Raw genomic sequence first — 25,707 nt, 5'->3', positions numbered from 1 at the left:
ACAACTCATAATTCACGTTACTGATTACAACCCTTGAAGAACACTTATCTTAAAGAACGTTCCTCAAGAGCATGTATCATAAACAACACTTCTCTTTCCACTATGTGTAGAATTCTGTGTATGCAGTATATGTATTGGCCCTTGTTATCAAGGTCTTTATAATATATTCATATTTCAAACACAAGCATATTACAGAGCTCTTAGAGAGCTGTCATCAAAGTCTTGGTAATATATATCATATGTCAAACATAAGCATAATTCACCATAGTGCATTATTGAGAATTCGCAGTCCTGTGCAGTGCATGTGGCAGGCATGTTTTGATGATGCCCCTGTGTTTGTGCTCACATGCACATATGTGAGCCTCTGCTTCCTATTGGTATGTTGTCCTCCGCTTCTTATTTTGTTAAGGTAGCTACCCACAAATGCCCAGATATGTCAGAAGTGCAAGGTTGCAAGTTTAAGCGAGTTTGCGATGCTAAAAGTTTACAACAGTTTACAACATTAAATTAGGCCCAGACATGTAGGTCAAGTGCAGGAAGTAAATTTAAGATAATTCCAACCACATGGCACTCCTGTCCTTGTAAAATACATCAAGGATAGAAATAATTGTAGCAAAGTTTCAGGTGATTGCCTTTGTTTTTATTATGTGTTTTGCCAACTGAGGTAGTTATACTTGCTTAGATACGCATTTCCACTTACAGAATGAACAATTTGAACTACACTTTTATTGGATATATTGGGGGCAGTCGTGGCCTGGCGGTTAGGGAACTGGTCTTGTGATCGGAGGGTCGTGGGTTCGACCTGACCTGAGGCCATGACTGAGGTGCCCCTGAGCAAGGCCCTTAACCCTCAATTGCTCACTTGTATAAAAAAATGAGATAAAAATGTAAGTCGCTCTGCCAAATGCCATAAAATGAAAATGATATACAGACTTTATCTGAGATACATAAATGGTATCTTGGTACCATGTGATACTACTAAAAGGGACACACATTTTGAATTGATGAACATGATTATGAACATGATTATTTTTTCAATTGTGATTTTTACACCGCAATCAAAATGTGTCCTCCGCTTTTAACCCATCTTTGCAGTTAGAACACACACACACTCACTAGTGATTACTAGGGGGCTGTGGTTCACATGTGCCCAGAGCGGTGGGCAGCCCTAGCCCAGCGCACGGGGAGCAGTTGGGGTTAGGTGCCTTGCTCGAGGGCACCTCAGTCATGGCCTCTGGTCTGGGAATCGACCCCACGACCCTCCAGTCACAAGACCAGTTCCCTACCACCAGGCCATGACTGCTCAACCTACACTATACTAAATATAATAAAATGATAGCCATCTTCACAGGACTACAACAAACAATGCCATGTAAGTAGAGCATAAACAAAATTAACAGTCAAGTTTGCAGAGCACCATTTTGCATGAGTGGTAATAATAATGTGCTGTACCTGTTTTAAATTCACATTCTGTGGGCACAGCCTTTTGAACATCTGTAATATGCCAGTGTTATTTCAGGTGTATATAACGTTTGGCATGTGCTGCACAGTCAGTGACGTTGTGTTTACACAGTATTTCTGGCAGCATTTACTTCTGGTCAGAAGTGTAGATGGCTGACAGTGGAACTAAAAGACATGGGGATTAATGTCAGATTTTTGGGTTGAAGCTACCTAAGTACTTGGGCCCACTATTTTGTTGGGGGGGGTGGTGGTCTTGTCTTAAAATGAAGGGCTTGATACTTAGCTGTTAAGATGAATGTTAAATTTGATTAGACTACATTAGACTACATTAGATTGACTTGACTTAGATTGACTTGCCCATGACACATTAAAAGCTACTTTTTAAAAAGAATGGTCAAAGAATTCCTCAAGAGTCAATATCTTTCATGTTATTTATGTGCAAGTCAAAATGATTTTGCAGAGAGATGTAACTACAACAAACCAGCAGCAGCTCTGGAATTCAAGGCAGGCCTTTCAAGCTCAGAATACTTTGATAAGAGACGCATGTGTCTGGTGCTCAACAGCCCTAATGGAAAAACAAGAAAAGATTTATTTTAGAATATTCTGGCCCAGGCAGAAAATCTCAAACTTTTTGCATCTACTTTTTTCAGTGAAATGTATTGTTCTCCTCTTTGTATGTCTCAAATGTATCAAATCTCTTCTCACGATATTCTGTTGAAGATCTTCTAAACTGCCATCAAAAAAAGATGCCATAGTTGATAACATCACTTTTAAATCAGTACTGGCCAGCCATTCCTTCAGTAGTAATATCTCCTCAGCTGTGCTCCAGAGGTTGGTCATTGCTCCAAGATGTATGGGGAACACAATGGCTGACAAATTGTACTTGGCAACAACTGGGCTCTGGTCTGTAGTTGGCTGGTATGTAATTGGCTGGTCTGTAACCGTCCATCTGTAAGACACGTGTATAATATTAAGTTTATAACATTAATAAGCCCGTACTAAAACATTATAAATTGATCCTGCTTTATATGATTTAAAAAGCAATGACTGAAAATGTGTTTCTGTCTGGCCTTCATGTGGTGCCCTGACTCCACTAATGGCAGTTGGCACTCAAGAGCTGATACTATATTTATGTCAAATGTAAATAACCATATATTGCTGTAGTTTGATGCAACCTTTTTAAATATTAGCCAACCACTAAGAACTAAGATGGCTTTTGTCATGAGAACTGAGGTTATTGATTGTTGTTCTCGTATGTGTTTGATACCGCTCACTTGGATTGTAATCCAAAGGAAAGGTGGATTATGGCATCATGCTAAGGCTCTGGTGTAACCATCCATCACTTGATACGGCTCTGGTGTAGCATCCTTCACTTTCTGCTAGCTTGAACCAAGATTACACTCTGGCTAAAAAGGCCTCATCTTGTTTATTTGTTTACTGCTGGTGCTCCATGGTAACCTCAGAGTACATTTTGTGGTGCTGATGGCTGGGGATTGTTGTCATTATGTCCAGTATTGATCTGATTAGCTGGAACTCTTGAAAAATTGTTAGAAAGCAGTTTATATCAAAGGGCATTTCTGAAGATTTGTTTAGTTCAGAGCACAGGCCATCTTCAAGTGGCCTGGCATCCCTGTTTTGAATATGCACGTCCATATTTACATCAGTAAATTCTGGTGACAGATGTTATATTCAATTTAATCACTTTCTTATTTATTCTTACTAACTTCTGCTTACTTCTTGCTTACTTCTGTGTCCTGCCTTCTTCATTAACAATTGTAAATTTAGGCCTAAAACTTTAAGCCTAAAAATGTATCAACTGTTACAAATGTTGATAGTGAACATTGTAATATCTGAAGGATGCTTTCTTCTCCAAGGCCCTGCTCTGTGCTTGAATTGTCTGGTTGTCACAGCAAAGTAGCCGTTGTTAGGAGCTTCTCAGGGTCACGTATGACTGCTACACCAAGACTGACAGCCAACTGGGGTATAGGGAAAAGGGAACAGTACAGAGAACAGGGCTAGTAACCATATCCCAAGAGTTTTGTTTTATGAATGTAAGGTTGTTATAAGGTCAGCCATCACGAGTCTGATTGTAATTGTTCTGCTTTTTTGTTACTTTGAGGAGGCCGCAGAGTTCATCCCTCGTGCTGCTTGCGCTGGCTGAGTGACCTTCTCCAGCATTACGTAGCAGAGGTCGGCTCTTTGAGCCTGCCTCACAGCTCTGGCCCTTCATCTCATCATCATCCTCCCTTCAGCTCCTCACGGCCCCTCACTGGTGTGGGGTTAGTCACACATCATTTGGACTGCAAAGGGCCTGAATGCCCACTTTGCTTAACCCTCTACTGCATGCATTATGAAATCTTTGATTAAAAAAATTAAAAAAGGCAACAATGTGCGACAATGGTAATAATTAGAAATTTAACTTTTTTGTGAAAACATCATGTTTGTATTAATTATTAAAAGTGATAATGCATGAAACATATCATTAGGAAGATAAAACCATAAAAACATTTACACTAACCCCATAACCAGGTAATTTATTTTATTTTTAGTATAGGTATGTTACCTAGAAGCAACACTGTGCAACAAAGGAACGATATAAAAACATTACATATATTTTGCAATTCAATTACAACATTCACAACATTCGGAGGATTCGGCCATTTCTCTCTAGGGAGGCCACTCAGGTCCTTGTCCAGTCCCTTGTTATCTCAAGACTGGACTACTGCAACTCCCTACTGGCTGGTCTTCCTATGCATGCCATCAAACCCCTGCAACTGATCCAGAACGCTGCAGCTCGGTTGGTCTTCAACCTTCCCAAGTTCAGCCATGTCACTCCCTTGCTGTCCTCCCTCCACTGGCTTCCGGTAGCTGCCCGCATCAAATATAAAACCCTGGTGCTGGCCTACAAAGCAAAGAATGGTCCAGCTCCTCCTTACTTGATGGCCATGGTAAAACCCAGATGCATACCTAGAGCCCTCCGCGCCTCAAGTATGTCTCGTCTTGACCCTCCATCATCCAGGACACATGGGAGACAAGCATCCAGACTTTTCTCTGTCCTGGCTCCAAGGTGGTGGAATGAACTTCCCTTGTGTGTCCGAACATCGGAGTCACTTGCTGTCTTCAGACGCCGACTGAAGACCCACCTCTTTCAAGTGCACTTTGCATAATTATGCTTTGTCTATTGTACTTTATCGTCTCTTTCCTCAGGTATTGTGCATAATTGGGTTATAGGAATTGTTTACTGTCTTTTTCCTCAGGGGATGTGTATATTCAGGTATAATTGTTAGGTATCATTTGACTTTCGTCTAGTGGTTTTTCCAGCTTAGAGTACCTTGTGTTCAGGACTATCTATTCTACCTTGGAGATTCCAAGCAACTACATAGCACTTTTGTAAGTCGCTCTGGATAAGAGCGTCTGCTAAATGCCATAAATGTAAATGTAAATGTAAAATTAATATAGTATATATCCTAAACTTTTGAATACTGAAAAACACTTTTAATTCTGCAGTTGATGCAATTTTAAACAGCTTATGAACAACATAAAGTGCAATCCGACTTCATCAGCTGGTGTCAGTAAAATTCTGACTGTAGAACCTTACTGTGTATGAAAGGAAAAAAAGGATTTTTTTGTTGGCCGTGAAGCACAAACACTCCACACCACTGAACCTTATTGATGCCCTTGCATCCAGGGAACTTGCATGTGCCGCTGTTTCATAATAAACAGGCCAATGGACTGTGTTCTCTAGAGAGACAGGGGCTGTTGGTATGGGGGCAATCGGACCTTTTCTCAGTTTATCTTCAATGCCAGCCTTGACACAGTGAAGGTCTTCCCGTCTTGCTGTAGACGTTTTGTTTTTTGCAGAGAAAGTTTCCCACCTCTATTTTGATATCCAATAAGCATAGATGCTCTTTATTTGGGAGGCCAGACCCAGTGCAGTCTCTTCAGTAGAGCAGCCATGCTCCACCCTATGACATCCATCATATGGAAGAACATCAGTACTTCTTCTTGGACTTTATTTTTGTATGAAAAAGTGCAATGATTTACAAAGAGGTGGTGTCTCAGGTAGACACCATCATTTTGTTTCTTTCTTCAAAGACATCTGTTCCTTACTACTTCATTTCTCTGTCCTCCATAAAGATGCATCCAGGCAACCGATTTGGTCCAGTGCTGTAGATTTTCATTTGTTCCTTTGTTGCATGTTGTTGCTTTGAAGCAACATACCTATTTTATCAATTTACAATATATGTTGTTGCTAAAAACATTATACACTGACAAATATGTAATCAGAACTTACCTCAGATTATGAACATATTTTTTTAATTGAAAAAACCTTCAAATTTATGCTTTTTGTGACCAATTTTCTAACACCACAAATATGGCCGCCATACAAGCCTCATGTCCAGGAAAAGTGTTTGAAAAAAAACCCCATAAAAGTCAGGTGACCAAATATAAGTCAATGACTTGCAATTAAGCCCTCCCTTTTCATAAAGACATTTCTGATTGGGCTCTGTTCTTTTATGCATGTGAAATTAAGAGGAAAACGGTTTGTTACCCTGAAGCAACACCATGCAGTAGAGGGTTAATTCACATTGAGCATTATATAAATAAAGCATTATATAAATAAGGTTTAAATATTAACTCTCTAAAAACAAAGTCAAAACTAATTTTGCTCAGAAGCCTTGAGAAGATAAATCATTCATATCTGGTTGTGAGTAGAAAGCTATAAAAATAAACCAAATGTCTTACATTCAAAAGATCATAAAGAGAAAAAGCTGTATATTTTACCTGTAAATGGAAAATAATAAAAGTGACTGAAACCTGTCACCTGACTAATGAGTGTGTAGAGATCTCGTTTGTTTATTTGTTCAGATAGGAATCTGCAGTGTGTTTAGATTCTCTATTTGAGAACATTTCTGTATTTACAGAATGTTTTTATGTGACCTGGACATTTACACTCATGAAATAATGCAGCACTGATATTTACACGAACATCACCACTGTATCATTTCCCTTATACGTTAATAGGACCTCCAATATATTAAAGTCAAAACAAAAGCTTTACATATAGTTGTGTGAATAAATCTTTATTGATGGAATGAAGGATGAAAGTAGTGAGAATGACAAAGAACTGACAGGATTTGATTTCATTACCAAAATAATGAATAATTTGAATAATTTTTCAAACCTATTTAACCAGGAATATATCTATTTGTCTCTTTGGTTTTGGGGAAAAATCTATTCAAGATTTAGAATTTCATCTTTAAAACTAAAACGTAAAATTAGAAGAAAATTGAGTTGAAGCTAAATCATTTAAAATATTGACATTGTGCCACTTATTCTTACAGTGCACACATAGTTTCAATAGACACACTGTGAAAGCATCTTTGAGAAAGAACACAAAACAATTATTACAAAAGAACAAAATCAAGCAGATGTTTTGTTGTGTAATATTAAGGCACTAAAAAAGACAATAGTATCTTGATACTCACATTTTACCTTTTTTTTTACCTCACATTTTGAACATACTGACCGAGTACGAAATTATGTTGATTATACACAAAACTGACATCTTTAAAAAAAATCATTCCTAGATGCTATTAAAGCATTTTCTCATTTTTTAAAAGTGAATTTTAGTCAGTGTAAACAAATAAATAATTATTTACAATCTCCAGATTCTGAAAGTAACAGTCTAAACACAATCCCACTGAACTGTAAGTCACATAAATAATTTACAAGAAATTATGATACAGACTTAATATAAACATCTTCATATCAAAAGTCCCTAAAATGATTATAAAAATAGCCCCTTATTAAAATATAGGGGCTGTTAAACAAAACAAAATTAAATGAATAAAAAAATCAACAAAGAAAATGACAATATAAAAAATATCAATATATAGATAAATTCAAATTGAAACATGTGCAAGTAAAGCATTTTGGTGATGACAGTTCACTAAATAAGAGGTAAATGAAATGTTTTGGCTGATTTTAAATGAACAGTTGTAAAGAAATATATATTTATATATAAACAGCACTCTGTACCATACACGTTCACTTTGACTGTCTAAAGATGGTCTGTTGAACATTTATTTCAGACTCTGCTTGCCTTTTTGAAAAAACACACAAAATGGTTGTACAAAGAGCTTCTATAATAAACCATATCAGATGATTTCTGATGTGCTGCGGATCATCTTGGTTTGCCTCCGTCTATCAGTTCCATACTTACAAATTGTGGGATGTCCTCATTAAACTTCTAAAGGACGTCCTGGCTGGGTGTGTCAGTGTGCTCCAGTCCTTTACATGGTCCATTGCCTGTCTTGCTCAGTATTCTAAAAAGACAAAGACCTCATTATTCTGACAATGCTGTACCACAGTAACGGCAGCCAAGTTGACAATCCAGATTTCCCTTTTTTGAGAACAATAGCGTATATCCAGAGCCATAACCAAAGAAAGAATCCCTACTACAGAGTAAATCCCATCCAAGTGCTTTGCATTCGTGTTGTAATGTGGTCAGGTGTTGGTATGCCAAAGGCATCATTCATTAAAAAAACTACAGAGCCTTAAAACCAAACACCCAATGATGATACAGAACGTCTGTTCTACATCATCATTTGCAGGCAAGAAGCGTGATCAAGTTTAGCAGCAAAGCCCTTTGACCCTGAGAGCCGAACCACAGTTACCTCATGAACAGTGGAAAACTCCGGGCCATCTGCACGATGAACAGGGAAAAGGTGGAAATGTATGAAATAGAGCTCTAATTTTTTGCCATGTGATATACACTGATGCCAAATTGATATTTTAGCATGACAGTTGGTTTAAGTTAAAGTAGCCCTGTTCCTTTAGACAAAGTTATTCAGTTTAAAATTTTTTACAACAAATGTCCAGTGACAGTGACCTTATCTAAAATAAATACTGGTCTTTGCCCTATGGATTTGTCTTATAATAATTGGATTTTATTATCTAGGTGCCAGTACGAGGTAGTAAATTACTCACCTCGACATTCATATTTAAGATCAGAGAAGAACACCAATTCCTGTGAAAAGACAAACAGCCCTAATCTTCCTCCTGCAAAGGTCTTGTCATAGACTGGCCCAGAATCTGCCATGATCTGCTTTCCCTCGTACACAACCACCCTAAAAGAAAGAATATGTACAGTATATTTATGATATTTTTTACAGTAGTTGTAAATATGCTTTATTTTTTAATTGCTTTGGTGTCATTTCTCTTACCTGATGAACCCAGTCTTGGGTCTGTGAGTAAGATGCCACCTGTAGGCAGTGTAATCCTTCCAGCCGATATTCTTGGGGTCATGCCAGAGAGTTTGAACCTGTAAGAAATCAGTAGGCATTCATTCAAAAAATGACATTGACATAAGGCACTTTCAATCTGCAGCACAGCAACTATTTGGCCTATCCGTACTATTACCTAGGATGAATTCTGTGATCAGATTCAAAGCACTTTTGTAAGTCGCTCTGGATAAGAGCGTCTGCTAAATGCCATAAATGTAAATGTAATTGAAGCTGGCAGCGTGACAGCGATGGGCAGAACCCTGGAACTGGGACTGTGGTCTGAGTACATGTCTTACCTCACCAGATGTGTTCCCAGTGTGCCAGAGAGCATTGCGGAGGCTCTCCCCAGTACCCGTGGTGGAGTTGACCACTTTAAGCGAGACTCCTGAGATGCCAAAGGCCTTTGATGGCTTATCCTCCCAGTATGTTTGCGTGATCTGTTTCCACATTACCACGTAGAAGCGGGAACTTGACTGGTAGCCAAATACGAAACCAGCATAGTCATCATCTCTGTCAGTGTTCACGTAGAAGGTGCCACTGAAGTCAACAGCATTGAACTCGTCGTATCCTACGGAAGAAACCCCACCAGTTGACGATACCGAAACAAGCGGAGTATTTAAGGGCAATGTTAAAGCGGGTACTCTAGGGCATTCAGACTCACCCACTGCAATGCCAGGGTCAGAGTTGGCAGTCTGAACCAGCTCCTTGCCCTGATGCCTGACTACCCAATTGGGATCTATTTGTGTGGTCCCTTTGGGGTCCAAATGCACCATCTGGAACTTCCTGAAATCTGTTATACTAATATCGTTGTTTTCCGGGCACACATCCAAAATGTCTGGGATGCTGTCATTGTCAAAGTCGTCCTTGCAGGCGTCACCTCGACCGTCGCCTGAGAATAAAGAGTTGCATTATGTTACAAATCACTGTCATTATTTCAACATTTTCGAAGGACATCTGCAAAATTTACAACATTTTATTGAATGAAACCAAACGTTCCTTGACAGCTTGGTGAGCTAAAACTTTCCAAAACAGAAATAATTCAGGAGAATCTAATGTCAACAACAGGAAGTTGAAAGGTGACCTACCTACAGACTACACTAATGACATTTACCTATATACAGTATCATTGTCAGCATTATAGCCAAAAGCAAATAAATCATAATCATAATCAGAAAGTTTTTAAAAAGCCATTCCATTAAAATATAGAATTTTACTTAACAACCGAGCTCTGCTACTTGACAGTTGCCAATACGTACTCTCAGCCATTTTGGCATGCTGTGACAACCTCTGTCGATATATGAAACCATCTTATAACATGAAACCTATTAAATCCAGATCTAAAAGCTAAGATGGGAGTGAACAAGGCAGACATTTCAGCACAGATGCATCAGACTTTTGAGGGAAGTAGCTTCTTTTCTTTCACCACTGTTATTGTTCAAGAGTTTGACTTGACTCTCTCAAATAAACATAGACTGATGAGGTGTGAAAAGGAATGAGCAAGCATTTGGCAACCCCTGCAACCTGTGTGCAGTTGCAGCCAACCAAACGAACTCCAGGCGACCTTCGTGAAATTGGGCGCTGTGGGATAATCATGAGCGTTATTGCCTCAATCTGAATCGTTTCGCTCAAGATGGATCATGTGGTGCACTCGCGTGACAGCGGCATCGACCTCAGACTCCGCTAACTCACTAACCTTGCTCAAACACAGCTGGAAGATGGAACATGTGTCTATGCATCTTTACCTGAAAGTGTCAAGCAAATCTACAGGACAGTATTTCAGTAGTGTAATAGCCAATTTCAGTACTCCTGCGTCACTGTTATCACTCCTATCATTCTATCATTCAGGAGGAAAGAAGATTCTAGGGGCATTGGCTGGGCATGTAATTATTCAGGACTCAGCCCTGCAGTGAAAATTTCAAAGGGACTGTTTGAGTAAATCTGAGATGGATAAAAGCATAGGGGCGCTAGCATCAAAAGAGTTCTGGATGAAGCCCTGATGTCCCGCCCCTGACCATGTCCCTAGGAGATTCCATTTGAATTTGTTCCAATGTTTGTAGTGTGTAAATACTCACCAGCCTTTAGCCAATTCAGGCCATGTATTCACCGCTGTCTACTGTTGTGCTGATAATGTTATCTTTTTGACATAGTTGCTTTTAATGAGAAGTGCACTTTACTCAAAATGAAAGCCATTGGTGTCAAGTAAGTATTAAACAAATTGTATTACTGGACTGTTAGCATATATGTTATTAGGAACAGTGGTAGGTGACATAGATGATGTTTATTGTAATAAAAAATAAATTTCAATGCTACATATAACCAAAATAACGGCATCACTCTCACTCACCGTCTGAGTCCTCCTGGTCTTTGTTGGGTACCAGCCTGCAGTTGTCTTTGTCGTCAGGAATTCCATCGTTGTCGTCGTCTGAGTCACAGGCATCTCCTTTCCCATCCTTATCATGGTCAGCCTGGTTGGCGTTAGGAATGTACGGGCAATTGTCGAGGTTGTTCTGATGGCCGTCTTCATCAATGTCGTGATTGATGTCACAGAGATCTCCAACAAGGTCGTTATCTGTGTCATCCTGTACAACATCATCAAACGCTTCAGCTAAATGGCTCAGTTTTCACTTAATGTTAAAAAGGATATTAAACACACTAAACACATGCAAAATATACTAAACCCACACAAAATATACTAAACACACAATAGAGATATGTGAAACAGTTATGAACTATGGTGTTATTTTTGAGGGGCATGTTTTTGCTTTTTTTTCATAATGGAAGGGAACACGTGTGTGTAAAGTTTGTGTTTGTATCTGAGCTAGCATGTATTTGACCTGATCAGGGTTATGAAGAAGAGGGCAGTTATCACACTGGTCTCCCACTCCATCCATATCTGTGTCCTTCTGGTCAACATTGTACACATATGGGCAGTTGTCATTTTCATTCAGGACTCCTGAAATCATTAAGATTTAACAAATGCCATGAGGATTTCTGACATTCCTTCACACTTATGAACATGAGATATGCTCAGTTACTATAGGCCACTAGATTCTACTAGTTGAATAAATCCCTCATTTTTAGCCATATAATAACCAACGCTGCCAGCAATTACTGCAAATTTTGTCTGCTAAACAAAATTGGACAATATTGTCGGCTGAATTTTGTAAACATAAATGCTATATTTTTTTAAATATACGAATATATATATATATATATATATATATATATATATATATATATATATATGAAAAAATAAGTCTGTTTCCCATTCCCACTCATACCATCCCCGTCGATGTCCACTGCACACGCGTCTCCCTCCCCATTGTTGTCGGTGTCGATCTGAGCCGGGTTATGCTCGTACGGACAGTTGTCACAGCGATCACCCACATCATCCTTGTCATAATCAAACTGTCTGGGATTGTACAGCAGGGGGCAGTTGTCCTGTGGGGGGAAAAATATGAATTCGTGATTTAAAAGGAAAGTCAGATTTTGTGAGATGAAGATATTAAGTAAAACTTGTTACAAAAATTCATTTACATGGAACAAAATGTGTGTTTGACATTCAAGTTCAACTTCTCTAGAACCATTCAATATCCTGATCACTAAACATCTGCTTCACATAGTGGTTTTGGAACATCTCTTACTATCTCATCCATGATTCCATCATTATCGTCATCTTTATCACAAGCATCTCCTTGTCCATCCTTGTCAAAGTCCTCTTGACCAGAGTTGGGCAGGTTGGGGCAGTTGTCCTACATGACCAAACAGAACAGCACACTTACGGCAACAATCAAAACAATGTTCTGGTGGAATCTCCTCAAAATCACCCGTACGTCTGGGAACTCATCCACATGGTTTGCGAGTACCTTCTTGCAGTGATAGGTGGCATTGGCCCCACACACCAAGTTCTGGTTGGGCCAGCCGTCCAGGTCTGAGTCTTCTCCACAGAAGAAGCCATCTCCAGCGTAGCCGATCTTACACTCACATTTATACATGGGGTCACTGAAGTGGCCGAGATAGATGCACTCTGAGGATCTGTGGCAGTTATGTGTCCTGTCCTTACAAGGGTTCTCTGGCTCGCAAACCTGTGGAGAAGAATATGAATATGAATCTGAATATCCAAATTCATTTTACCTTTGACGTGTTTCAAGAAGTTCCAAAAGATGAATGACGTTATTTATGACTGTTTGTTTGGCGTATATTTGCACTCTGATTGCAGGACATTTTACCTGCTGTGATCCTTTGACAGCAAGAAAGTGTAATACAGAGGAGGCAGGTGGTAGCCTGCCCAGGGGTCAGAGGTTAGATTCACCGGGGTCACCCTGCTATCTCTGTGAGAAACATCTACATCATGCCTCAGAGAGTGTGCATGTCGAAGTCACTCTGTGCATTAGCTGTGCGACTAAGGTCGTTGGCCTTTGGCTCTCTGGTTCTCAATCAGCAAAAAGGACTTTTAAGCAGAGGTGGGGACTCGAGTCACATGACTTGGACTCGAGTCAGACTCGAGTCATTAATATTAAGACTTTTGACTTGACTTGAAAAAATATTCAGAGACTTAGACTTGACTTGGACTTTTACACCAATAACTTGGGACTTGAATTGGACTTGAACCTGTTTACTTGCAAAGACTTGATTTTTTTTTACCCCAAATCTAAATTTTAAAACGCATATTAATATTTATAAAGTGTGCCCCAATAATTTCATTTCCGTCCTTCTGACGCAGACCGGTGTTACACCAGATTCTGTGAGCGTCGAGTTTTGTGACCACAGGGGGCGCTATTTCACAGTTTCTGTTCAGAGGCACAAACGCTTTACGAATGCTACGAAAACTACGCTGATGCACTTTCTTTACTCGTTTTGTTGGTGTCCACGAGCCAAAATATGACAGATGTTTATATTTACATTTATCGTCTCTTAATTACATAAATGTACTTAAACAAGATTTACCATCCCCTCACCATTGCAGCCAACAAAGGAATCATGAATGGGATGTACAGGTGAGCCTTTTTAACTGGGGTCACCAATTCTGACGGCACCCATCAGAATATGTGACCCCACTGAATCTCCAGGTAACAATAGTAGCCTACACCGTGACCCCACAATAACAGAAAACAATGAAAAAATAACCCTAACCTTTTATTAGTCTATATTTAAACATTTTATCCAAATGTTTAGAATAACCATTCGTAATGACAGCATCTTGCTTACGATGAAGCTTGCTATTTTCGTGTAAAATGATGTAACGAAACATTCTTGTTTAAGTACATTTATGTAATTAAGAGAAGATAAAATGTAAATGATCTGTCATCTTTTGGCTGGCGGACACCAACAAAACGAGTAAAGAAACGCATCAGCGTAGCATTCGTAAAGCGCTGGTGCCTGTAAAAAAAAAAGACTCGAAAGGACTTGAAATTCCAAGTTTCAGACTTGGGACTTGACTTGACGGTTGCCTGTCTTGACTCGAGACTTGACTTGAGTTGACTGTCTTTGCTTGAGACTTGACTCGGGACTTGAGGATAAAGACTTGGACTTACTTGAGACTTGCAAAACACTGACTTGGTCCCACCTCTGCTTTTAAGGATAATCCACTGCACATTCTCAGTGAGACACATGTTTGAGCTGGATAGCTGCCATGAGGCTGTTCCAGGCATTATTAAAAACCAGCCCTGAGCTTCCTCCAGCTCATCAGCTGGTAGAACACAATTGGACAGGATTAACTCAGAGCTTTCCAACAGACCTATAAATCGATCATCAGCAGATCAAAGGTAACTGGAAGGGCACCCCAAACAGAGGCCATGACCATGATTAAATCATTTTTAGGCTAATGAGTCAGTCTGCACAGCAAAAAGAATGACAAAAACAAGACTTGGCCAATTCTGATAGTGATAGTGAAAAGAATGATCACCCTTGACAACCCCCACAGAGATGAACAATTATTCATTGGTGCTTATGAGTACTTCAAATAAGTCTGATCCCACAGAGACAATGATACGCGGTTACTGAAATTGTATGGTCGCCAAGCCTAGAGGATTAGCTGTTTGACATGAAAAGAAATAGGGTTATATAAGAGTCCAGTGTAGTGTAGTGGGAATTTATTGAATTGTATGTCTGTAAATGTCCATTTGACTGTTTGCCAGTGACTGTCAGTGGAAAGTTTTACTTCAGTTAAAGTACACTTATTTAGTAAAATCTCTTTATTCTGGACTGCACGTCCAGACAAATATTATAACTGAGGTGTTTTTCATTAATGACACATCATTGGTCTATACCTAAGAATAATAATAAAATATGCAGACTGTTTCCACCTTAGTCAGTAAGGAGACTGTAGGGGGAGTGCTGGAATGTGACCGAGAGGGTCACACGGTCTGGACTGTATCGCTGTGTCAGTGATTCATACTGAAAGAATTCATATTCACATGGACCTGCCACATATACCAACACATAATGCAATTTACAAAGATCTCTACACCTTCACTGTTGATTCACATAAACAGAATCATGACATACCAAGACCTTTGATAAGCTGAGTTGAATTTATTTCAACTGAATAAATTGTAACAGCATAAAATTTATTAGGCATCACAAATGCTGCTTAGATTTGTCTTGCAACCTAATCATGACTACATTTAGGTTTGTGAAGCCATCACTTTTGCAGTGCTGCAGACTATTTCAGTGTATGTTTTGTATTTTCAGTATATTTGAGATAAAGAACTGATTGGTGGTGTTCAATGTCTCCTATATCACGTGTTTATTGAACCCTGAATTTTTGTAATCACTGGTGCTAACTGTCCTTGACTAACCTGTTTGTTGTCTTTGGCGGCCTCGACGCCCATTCCAAAGGGCTGGTTGCCTTTGTAACGTGGAGGACACGGGAGGCAGTGGAATCCCGGGTCTGTGTTCATGCAGCGCTGGACTCCACTGACTTTGAAGCACAAATCAGGCATCAAGTCACACTAGAAATGAAACACACCATGACGGCAGTGAACAGAACAGCATTGGGAGTTTTGTTTTTTAATAATGACAATTTTTTTTATATTGAATCATATTTCTTTTTAAATGCTCCTCTTTTTTAGTATCTGTTTTTTTTTTTTTTTGCACAAACATTATACATTGACAACTGCAGCACTATTTGACCACATTTGGTGTAGAGTCTCGTACATCTGTGCCACACTGGACTCACCCCTCCATCTGGTTTGGTGAGACTGAGTTTTTTTTAAGGCGTGATTATGTAGCCTGTTTATGTAGACTGTGTCAGACTCTGTCACAGTCGTGGGGCAACGCACGCGTTTCACGCCATGCTGATTGCCCTAACATATTCTTTCCAGCATCCCCCCTTACCTCATTGACATCCTCACATAATGTTCCATTCCCGCGGAAACCCACAGGGCAGGGACCGCATTCCCATGAGCCATCAGGCGCACTAGTGCAGTCCACCCCTCCGAAGCAGGGATTGGATAGACATCCATCTGAATGAGTGAATGTGAGAGAGAGAGAGAGAGAAAGAAAGAAAGAAAGAAAGAGAGACAACCCAAAAAATAATGCCACAAGTTCACTTAAGCCGCAACATTTTCAGACATTTTGAGCTGGCCGTTCCAATCCCATGTCAACAAAGATAATGGGCGCTTATCTAGGGGAAACCATTGCTAGTATGATTGTTTGAGCAGAAACATTCCAGATGTGGAGGTCACTTGGGGGTGGAGCAACATATGAAGGAAAGGTCGTCATGGCCTGCTGAGAACGTACCCACGGGGCATGGCTGCTTGTTGCACGCCTCTGTGTCCCTGGCCTCTCCAGGGCAGCGTTTTCCGCCATACTGAGGGCGGGGGCTATTACAGACGCGGGTGCGACCTCGCACCCCACCGCCGCAGGTGGCGGAGCAAATCGCCCACGGTGACCACGGGCCCCATCCACCGTCGACTGTAAGCACAAGTCCGCGGAAACAGCAAACGTGAAAACTACACCACGTGTGACGTGATGTGGTATGGGCTGAGGACGTCTGTGTGTTGCAGCTCACTTGGGCAGGGCTTGGCTTCACAGCGCTGGGTCTCTCTCCCACTGCCCTCACAGTCCCTGCCCCCCAGCTGGGGTACGGGGGAGTTACAGTGGCGTATCCTGGTGATCTGCCCTTCGCCACAGCTCACCGAACATGAGGACCAAGGTGACCACAGGCTCCATCCTCCATCCTGACGAACTGAAGAGGGAAAGAAATGGAAAGAGAAGTCTTTTTTCTGTCATACCCAATGAGTTAGGCAGTTTAGGAACACACACACACACACACACACACACACACACACGCACATCTTTGTGAGGGTTTTTTTATGAGGTTTTTTATGCATTCTTTAACAAGCTTTTTTAATGCATTCTTATTAGGGAGGGCAATTATAAAATGGCTTGTTCAGTCATTTGATTAGGATGGCATAAAATGGTAAATAGCAGCTGTATGGCAATATTATTTATTACTGAAGGACATTTTATATCATTCATTGTCAGTGTGCAGAATGCCATCTTGCCTTGGTACACCACAGACATATGGTGTCCATCAACCTCTTACTGGGCTGCGTGATAAAGGGTCATTTAAAATTCTTCATACTATCGCCCTCAGCTTGACAAATCAAAACGAAATCCAGCAGCAAAGGCAGCCTAGTGAATTTACCTACAGACAAACTTTGTTGCATGAACTTTGTAAGAGTTACTGAACAGAAGAGTCATTTGGAAATAATACTGAAATATGTTTCAGAAGAGTTCAGCAGGTCCTTAGGAGCTTTACATAGTTTTACATTTTTCAGAATGACGAGAGAGGGAAAGGTGGTTTGAATATGGTTTTGTCACGGATATTTAACAGTTTGTCAAAGCAAGTCTTCCCTGTATTAGTCCCAAAATGTTCTTTTTATCCAAACATCTGCATATGACAGTCTCAATGCTGTATTTACAGCTACTATTAATGTGACTTAGACACACCTAGAAACCGAGGACAATACTCTGTTGCTGTTTGTGTGGTGCTGACGAAGACAGAAAGCTCTGGTCTTGGCTGTGTAATGGAGTGTGGTGGAAGCTGACACGCGTCTCACCTCTGCTGTCACACTTCATCAGACTGCACCTGCGCGTCTGGATGGACGGACCGCTGCAGGGGTTGCTGGTGGCGTCACATGACCTGCCCCTCTGCTGCGTCCCCGTGCCACAGGTCACCGTGCACTCGGTCCACTCAGACCACGGCGACCAGCCGTCCTCGCTGTCCATAGCTGCGGACGGACACGTGCGGTCATTAGCGTTAGCCGAACCCAGAGCGGAGGAGATTGTTTTGACCTCGCCACTCCCTCTGCGGCTATTTGCTTTGTGGCAGTGTTTAGGAAAACGAGGCAAACAGCACACAGCCCTGGCCAAGACGTCTGAGTCACGGGTGACATCATCACTCTGAGTCCACTGCGACCACTTCACAGGGTGGAAGTACAAAGCTTCAATACTTAATGCTCAGCAGTAACAACAGATGGTTGGACTTTTGAATACAACAGGCTGTAAAATAAGATGTTTCATTAAACTCAGTAAACATACTGACTCACATACCCCATTGGCTCAGGGTGTAAGTACCCAAGGTGTATTTCAGTGTGTGTTTGTGAGTCTGCAAATGGTGCATAACAACACCTAGTGGTGTGTGCTGTTTGTGTGGCGTTTGGTACTCACGCAGGCACACGGGACAGCACTCTTCATCCAGAAATACGGGACTGGCACACGCCACAGGGGGACAGGTGATCTGGTGACACACGATCTTCGAGTCCTATCAACCAGGAAGAAGGACATCTTGTTGAAGGAGAACAAGAGATTTAAAATGCACCCCTGTCTCTTCCTGTTCCCTCTTCCTTCAACCCCTTCTGTTCCTGTGCACGTCCCACCTGACAGGTGCATGTGGTGCAGCTATCCACCACCCAGTCCTCCTGGTTCTCAAACAGGCGGCCATCTTGCCAGCACATGTGCTTGTCTTTGATGTTCTTCATATTTCCCAGAGCTTGCTTCATTACTGTGTTCTCCTCTGTCTGGGAGAGAGACAGACACGGGATGACAGAAATGTGAGGCAACAAAATAAAAAGGATTTTTGTACAGAAAAAAAGAATATATGTGAATGCATTCATATCTAGTACAGCTACTAAATACAACTTAAGAATCCCATAAAGCTCATTATACATTGTATTAGCCTCCCCCACAGGGAGAAAAACAGTGAGACAGGTAGAGTAACTGTAAAAAACAGTTACTACAGTACACACACACACACACACACACACCTCATCATTAGCCCCACTTCATAAGTACATAACTAGCAGTGCAGTTCTACATTTGTAGTGCTAGCCAGGTCAGGCATGGGCATCAGTGTCTCTGACCACAGTACAATAGCTAACTGGATATTTTTGGGTGGTGGACAATTGATATACACAAAAAAACAAACAAAAAATGGTAACATGAATATGACAGCATACACACCAAGAGACTACTAAGCTATGATAGTGTGAACAATATATTTAAATTAGTCTGACTGAGACTTTACTTGACCTAAACTTAGCCCAGTTACTGTAAAACCTGCATCCCAGATCAACCCAGGACAATTTTCTGGTAGATTTTGAAGAATCATGTTGTTCTATGAGAAATGCCAGTAATATGGAGCTGTGCAATGTATGTTGTTTGGTCTAGAAAAGGAACTACAGAATTATAAGAATTATAATAGAATTAGAACTATAAGTATTTTTCCTTGCCACTGTTGCCCCTGGCTTACCCATTAATGATCTGGATCAATGCGCTTGTAAAGCTGCTTTGTGACAACATAAGTTGTAAAAAGCACTATATAAATACATTTGACTGAATTTGACTTGTGTGTGAGCACAAGCATGATTGTGAAGATGAAGGCAGATGACAAAAATAGGAAGAAAGAGCATGTCAGAAAGAGTCTATCTGTAAAATTGATTTCTGATGTGCTCTATTCACAGCAAGAACTAAGATGAAGGTTTGTGCAGTGTGAGTGTATGTGGAAGTATGCATATGTATGGAAATGAATTGCATGTGTCTGTGCCTCTCTGTGCACGTGTGCGAGTGATTGTGTGCGTGTGTGCATGCGTGTGTGCATGCGTGCGTGTGTGTATATGTGTGTTTGTGCGAGCATGCGTGCGTTCATGAGTGTGTGTGTGTGTGTGTGTGTGTGTGCACATGAGCATGGTGATAGGCTGTGAAACAGCACACCACTCGGACTGCATGAGCCTCAGGGACCGACTGCATCCAGCGGCAGAATTTCCCAGAGATCCTGCCCAGACTCCCTCACTGCTGGGAGGCTCCCAAAGGAAGAAAAAAGGCGGCTGCTTAAACACAGCCAAACACAACTTGCACTCGCAGCCACGGGAACACTTCCTCTGTCCTGATAAAATGAACCACAAAAGCCGACTACTGCTGCAGAGTGTTTCAATGGTCCAGTTTTAGGGAAACCACCTTCGCCCACGTTTTCTTAACTAAATGTAAGTGTTTTCATAACCAGGACACCAGGTGGGGTTTTCTCTTCTGTGTCTGCTGATAAAATGTGAAATATGTGGAATTAGCCCACAGTCCTAACCAGATACAAGTTCAACGTAGGACGATTTTACACTGTTTGCATCTGAGTGTACTGAAACACATTTCTGGCATGGTGTCTTTCCATAAATCATGTTATAGTGAAATAATTAATGCTATGATTATTATTACTTGAAACACCAGGATAAACATGCTAATGACTGCACATGAATAAAGAAGCCACATTTTCACTTCTCATTCCTCTCATTCTTCTTAACAAGCACTGGGGCAGGATCTCCAGCATCGTGGACAGAAGGAAAGTCTTACCACTTTTTGGAGGCCATCTATGAGGTTGCCCACCACTATGCGGAGACCCTTGAGTTCCTGGAACATGGTGCTGATCTCATCACAGGAGCGCTCACACGTATCTGACAGGGCCTTCTCCACCTTCTGTCCAATGAAGTTCGTGGAAACTGCTGGGCTGACGTCCACAACCTCTACACTCTCGCTAAGCACGTTCACTTCCTCTGAGAGGACAGACAGGGAGATTTCCAGATTAATGACAAACGCATAGCTAGGTTAACAGATGAATAACAGATGTTCACTGATCAACTGAACCATTTGGTTTTGTTCAAGACAACAGTTTTAGACTTCGCATGCATTTCAAACAAGGTTTATAGATTACAGTGAAGATACGGCGGTAGGAGGGTAAGAATACTTCACATTTACAAAAATGAAATTCTCTGACTCTCATTTAGCACTAACATGCACTACCCCATACAGCTCTGACGTGTACCACACACCAGTGGCTCACTTGTAATCCGTGAGATGTGTGCATGACTTTGTATGTCTTTTCCCAAGACTCAGAAAAGGCGTCAGAATCTCCCCAATCCAATCTGCAGCGTTTCTGCAACCTACAGACTTGTGCTGAGCTATTGGTCTCCCCATTCTGTCAATCACTGTGACCCCATTGGCTCTCCAATCCAGTAATCCAGGTTTTCAGTTAAAGCATCTGAGGTCCTACAGGAAACCACCAGAGACTATGGAAGATAACTCTTGATAAATCACTCTGTCCACTCCAACTTGAACATGATAAATACGCCATTGAAGCTACACAGAAAGATAATTCCAGGTAGGACCCCCAGGGCCACGTCCCCAGGGCCACGTCCCCGTGGTCCCCCAGGCTAGGAATATGACAACACAAAGGAATGATGCTCATTCGGCCAAGACTCCCATTAGGTACCCTGAGACATTTGAGGTCATTCGTGTAAATTTCTCCAGATAAATGAAGACAGGAGACTGTAAATCACACAGTCACGTTGGGCCAAAAGCTGCATCCACAGGCCCCTTTGAAACCAATGCTTCATAAGCATTTTTTTCGTGAGTCTGCTGGACTCATTTAAATCTCTTAGGGATTCCCTCACTGTTGAGGATGTACGTGTGCATTTATGTGTGTGTGTGTGTATATGACTCCATGTTTATGTTTGCGTACAGGTACTTCACAGAGTCAGCTATTCTTGGATGATTGTTTATATGGAGAAGGCACTGCTAAATATACTTCTGAAGCCAAGGCTTGCTATTACGCTGTGTATTCAAGACCAAATGATGCAAATTAAGCTGAAGACAAATAAAGAACAAATATATATATATATATATATATATATATATGCTGCATACTCTATGTTGCCAACACAGTTTTGCAGAGTCCTGTGTCCTGTGTGCTTGTTATGCAGTCTAACGTGGCAGTCCTGAACTGGGCCAACGGTCAGTTTATGGCCACTTTTGCAAAGTGCCATAAAAGTTTAGGCTGTCTTCACATCTTGACGTTTTGTGAGGGAAACAAAAAACCACTGTTACTTTAAACGCTCCATGAAAAGCGTCTCATCCAGATATATCCGAGAGCAGCTGCAGCACGGACCTCCACACGCACATGAGTGTGGTCACAGCCCAGTATCCCTCAGTTCTGGAGGACGGAGCCAGGTTAGGTGTCATCTGGCACAGGGATGAGAGGGAAGGCTAGTCCCAGCCGTGTTGATTTACTGGGGCATACGCGCTGTCTTGGCCCCTGCTCTGTGTGAGTGTGAGCATAGGACTATAAGGCAAAATGCCCACTGTGAACAAAGTGAGAGGATAGAGACTGGCATTTCAGCCAATCTATGATCTCACTGGATGCGTGTGTGTGTGTGTGTGTGTGTGTGTGTGTGTGTGTGTGTGTGTGTGTGTGTGTGTGTGTGTGTGTGTGTAAAGGGCAAGTAGCAGGGTTCCCAACTTGCCACTATTTCATCCTTTTTTTCTCTTGGTGTTAGTGCCAGTGAATATAAATGCAAACATCTGTATCTCCTTTATGGTATGCCCGTGCTGGTTGACTTCATGCTAATTTGCCGACACTAGCCATTTTCATAAACATAATGTAATGCTGACAAAAATTCCACAGCTCTGGAATACAGGTTTCACGATAAACGGCCAAGATGAAGACTGAATACTGTGGAAAACATATTTAACTTAATTTTACTTAAAACAAATAGGCTCAACAAGATCTGAGTGAACATGAGAACTAAAAACGTTTATACTTGTAATTTAGAATGAGCCAATAACTAAAACCACTCAGTAGAAATCCCAACAGAATGAGGTCCAGAAACCAATGATACAACCAGTGTTCCTTTCCACTGGTAGCCTCTGACTAATCACTGAGGCTTTTGAGCCTGTCTAGGTGAAGCATCCCAACAGGAAATAGCTCTGCATCGTTTACATGCTTACCAGGCTTGGCGACCTCACAGCCCTTGTTTCTCAGAATGTCTTCAAGTGGCGTTTCAAAGATGAAACGAACATTCTGCAGCAAACCCTGCAAGATGACAGTGTGTTTAGTACCGTCGCAACCTACTTTTAATGATCTAGCTTTTCTGCTACTGGATGTTTGCTCTCTGTACCACAAAGTCTTAAATAGTCTCTTGTGTATTTTGGGTTAGACTGCTGGCAATAGATTAAGACTACTTAATACTTATTACTATGTACTACTATATAATATTTAGGCAGGTGGGTGCTAGTGGGTGTGTCTTACCCTGAAGTGGTTCTCCCTGAGAGAGCCCTTGGCCACATACATGCGTCCTCCCTCGGCCCACAAGTGTTCATACAGTGGCTCGTCCAGCATGAAGCTGTCTATGAGGGCGCAGCCCACGTAGAGGCTGGCGGTCTCACCATGAACATGCAGCGTGATGTTCTTCCACTGTGAATCGGACAGATCCACGTCCTCAAATGACACCACATTCTGCGAACCCTCCACCCAGTAGACCAGGTCCAGTGAGTTGGCACGTCCGTTGGACACAATCTCAAACTGCCGGCGCCCGTCAGGCCCCTCCAGACCCAGCAGGGTACCGCGAGAGCCCCGGTCCTGCCGCAGGGAGGCCACGAACACAAACCCCTCATGGTTCTGGATGAGCTGGAGGAGTTCCCGGAGAACTGGTGCTCCCACTGGGGGGATGTGGTCGAAGCGGATGAAGCGGTATGCTGGCGAATCCCAGTCATGGCCTTTGAAGAGCTTGGCGCCAATTGTCTTTCTGGTGATGTGGCTGATCTCGAACAGGTCGAAGCTGGATCCATCTTCCACCTGGCCTTTTAATGTGGACAGAACTGAGACGTTGGCCCACAGCAGAGTATACAAACCATGGCTTATCTCCGACATACCTATGACACTCAGACTTCAAACAATCACTTGCTAAAAATTATTTTAAAAACATCTCTAATACAATGGGTCACTAATATCATAAATACGTTTTGTGATTTATTTAAGCACTAAAAAGATTCTATAAAAAAATCATACTAAAAAGATGGGCTAAATTACAAGTAATTAACATATCTGATTACAAGAAACAAAAAATTGTGAAGTACATGCATTGCACAATCATAAAAAATAATACAAAAAATTGACTATAGGAAAATAATGATGATTCTAAAAAGTTTACCTCGAGTTAGTGCTGTGGTGCATAGTAAGAGAATGGGCAGCAGAAAAACAGTTCTCCTGAGTATCATAACGCCTTCCAAAAACAAAACAAACACAACATGGTCATTATATGGTTATCGTTTTTCATTATTACTACCATCGTTGTCTCATATTGGAAATCATTCTAGTCTTCTTTATTACTATCTTGTCATATTGAGCATTGTTAGGCACTGTTAGACAAAAATGTGCAAATAGTGGTTTTACAATGACGATATACTGTTAAGTAATCAACGGATCTTGCAAAGTGTTACAATACTAATTGCTGTTTAAATTTAAATTTCATTTTGAATCATAATAATAAAACAAAATCACCATTTCAAAAATAGCATATGAAATTTGTGGTTAGTTAATCCCAGTGCAGAATTTGGCTGTCAATTCCTGCCATTATAAAAAAAAGATTTCACATGCATTGATTCATAAAAGATTCTATAAAAATAGACTGAAAATTATGCTCGTGCTGGAAAAAAACATGGTAAGAAATGATCAAACTGGAAACTGAAAGAAATATTCAGTTACCTTATAAATGTGCAATCCCGCTTAAAAGCAAAATTATCCAACGAAGAGAAAATGATTCTACATATATTCGGCAAAAAAATATTTTCACAATAAAAAATGCGTTAAAATATGAAAAGCAGGTCGATGTAAACTTCAAGAAGTCCACTAGATCCACACAATCCTCAACATAAAGCAAAATGCCGCGAGGGCGGTTAGTTCTCTCTTATATATGCTTTGTGCATATCGTTCGTATCTAAATGTGAGATCCACTCTGGACGTGTAATTACATAATTCCGCTCGGATTGCGTAATGAACCGGTAGCGCTACCTTCCCCTACGAACCAGTGGCGACCACTCCTGCCTCCCACCCACTTTAATCTCCCCATTCCCACCCCAGAGTCAACTTCATCTCATTTAAACCAGAGTTCATTTTTCAAGGAGGAGTTGGAGGGGAAACATTCATGAGAGATGTTCTCTGTTTCCCTTCGGATGATAAAGCGTAGGCTACAGACTTTTTGCGAAACACTTTACATCAGTCTCAAAATTTACTTCAAACACGTTAATTGATTTACGTCATATATACCACTGCTAGTGTTAATTTCTTTGTCATACCATATTGATATTTTCATAAACTGAATTTCCCATTTATTTGTCGTGGTAAATGAGTGCATTTCATTCATTATATTTCGTAAAAAATAAGACAATACGAATTAAACGAAAGCACGTGAAAGGCCACAGACTCATCATGAAATGCCGATAAGAGTTAACATTCTTTTTTTAAATAGAAATAGTTAAAGAACATTTGCATGTTTTGGAAACTGTTGTCTTGTTGACAAAGGGTCTCCTCTTGTCCGGAAAAAAAATCTACGGAAAACTGCTTCTCTCTATGTGGTGTTAGAATGGAGCGTCTTGGGTATTTTCCTGTTGAATTAGACATTTCTAGAGA

At 41.0% G+C, this 25,707-nt stretch overlaps 1 protein-coding gene across 2 annotated transcripts; it reads right to left on the bottom strand.

The window, feature by feature from the left end:
- Positions 1-6,526: 6,526 nt before the first annotated feature.
- On the bottom strand, positions 6,527-25,108 carry thbs2a (thrombospondin 2a). 2 transcript variants are annotated; one of them, XM_077012298.1, is made up of 23 exons: positions 24,784-25,108; positions 24,230-24,301; positions 23,329-23,879; positions 23,028-23,112; positions 20,598-20,797; positions 18,638-18,778; positions 18,429-18,522; positions 17,819-17,989; positions 16,765-16,941; positions 16,494-16,667; positions 16,089-16,216; positions 15,551-15,703; positions 12,617-12,835; positions 12,395-12,502; positions 12,032-12,191; positions 11,585-11,703; positions 11,095-11,329; positions 9,412-9,639; positions 9,047-9,318; positions 8,691-8,788; positions 8,455-8,594; positions 8,142-8,170; positions 6,527-7,790 (listed from the first exon to the last, which is right to left on the bottom strand). In XM_077012298.1, the coding sequence occupies exons 2-23, from the start codon at positions 24,294-24,296 to the stop codon at positions 7,758-7,760; spliced, it is 3,582 nt and encodes a 1,193-aa protein (XP_076868413.1). In that variant the 5' UTR covers positions 24,297-24,301; positions 24,784-25,108; the 3' UTR covers positions 6,527-7,757. The 2 variants fall into 2 exon arrangements, with proteins under 2 accessions (XP_076868413.1, XP_076868423.1); XM_077012308.1 differs by lacking the exon at positions 8,142-8,170.
- Between the last annotated feature and the right edge of the window lie 599 nt (positions 25,109-25,707).

Source organism: Brachyhypopomus gauderio, chromosome 1 (genome assembly GCF_052324685.1).
Source record: "Brachyhypopomus gauderio isolate BG-103 chromosome 1, BGAUD_0.2, whole genome shotgun sequence".
NCBI classification, from domain to species: domain Eukaryota; kingdom Metazoa; phylum Chordata; class Actinopteri; order Gymnotiformes; family Hypopomidae; genus Brachyhypopomus; species Brachyhypopomus gauderio.
This window is presented reverse-complemented; position numbering and strand designations above follow the sequence as displayed.

Excerpts from the sequence above, each read along its gene's own strand:
- thbs2a (XM_077012298.1), bottom strand. The coding sequence starts at position 24,296 with ATGATACTCAGGAGAACTGTTTTTCTGCTGCCCATTCTCTTACTATGC. Across the intron at positions 16,942-17,818 it reads GATGAAGTGTGACAGCAGAG|TTCGTCAGGATGGAGGATGG; the intron begins GTGAGACGCGTG and ends TTCCCTCTTCAG. Across the intron at positions 11,330-11,584 it reads TTCTTCATAACCCTGATCAG|GATGACACAGATAACGACCT; the intron begins GTCAAATACATG and ends GATGTTGTACAG.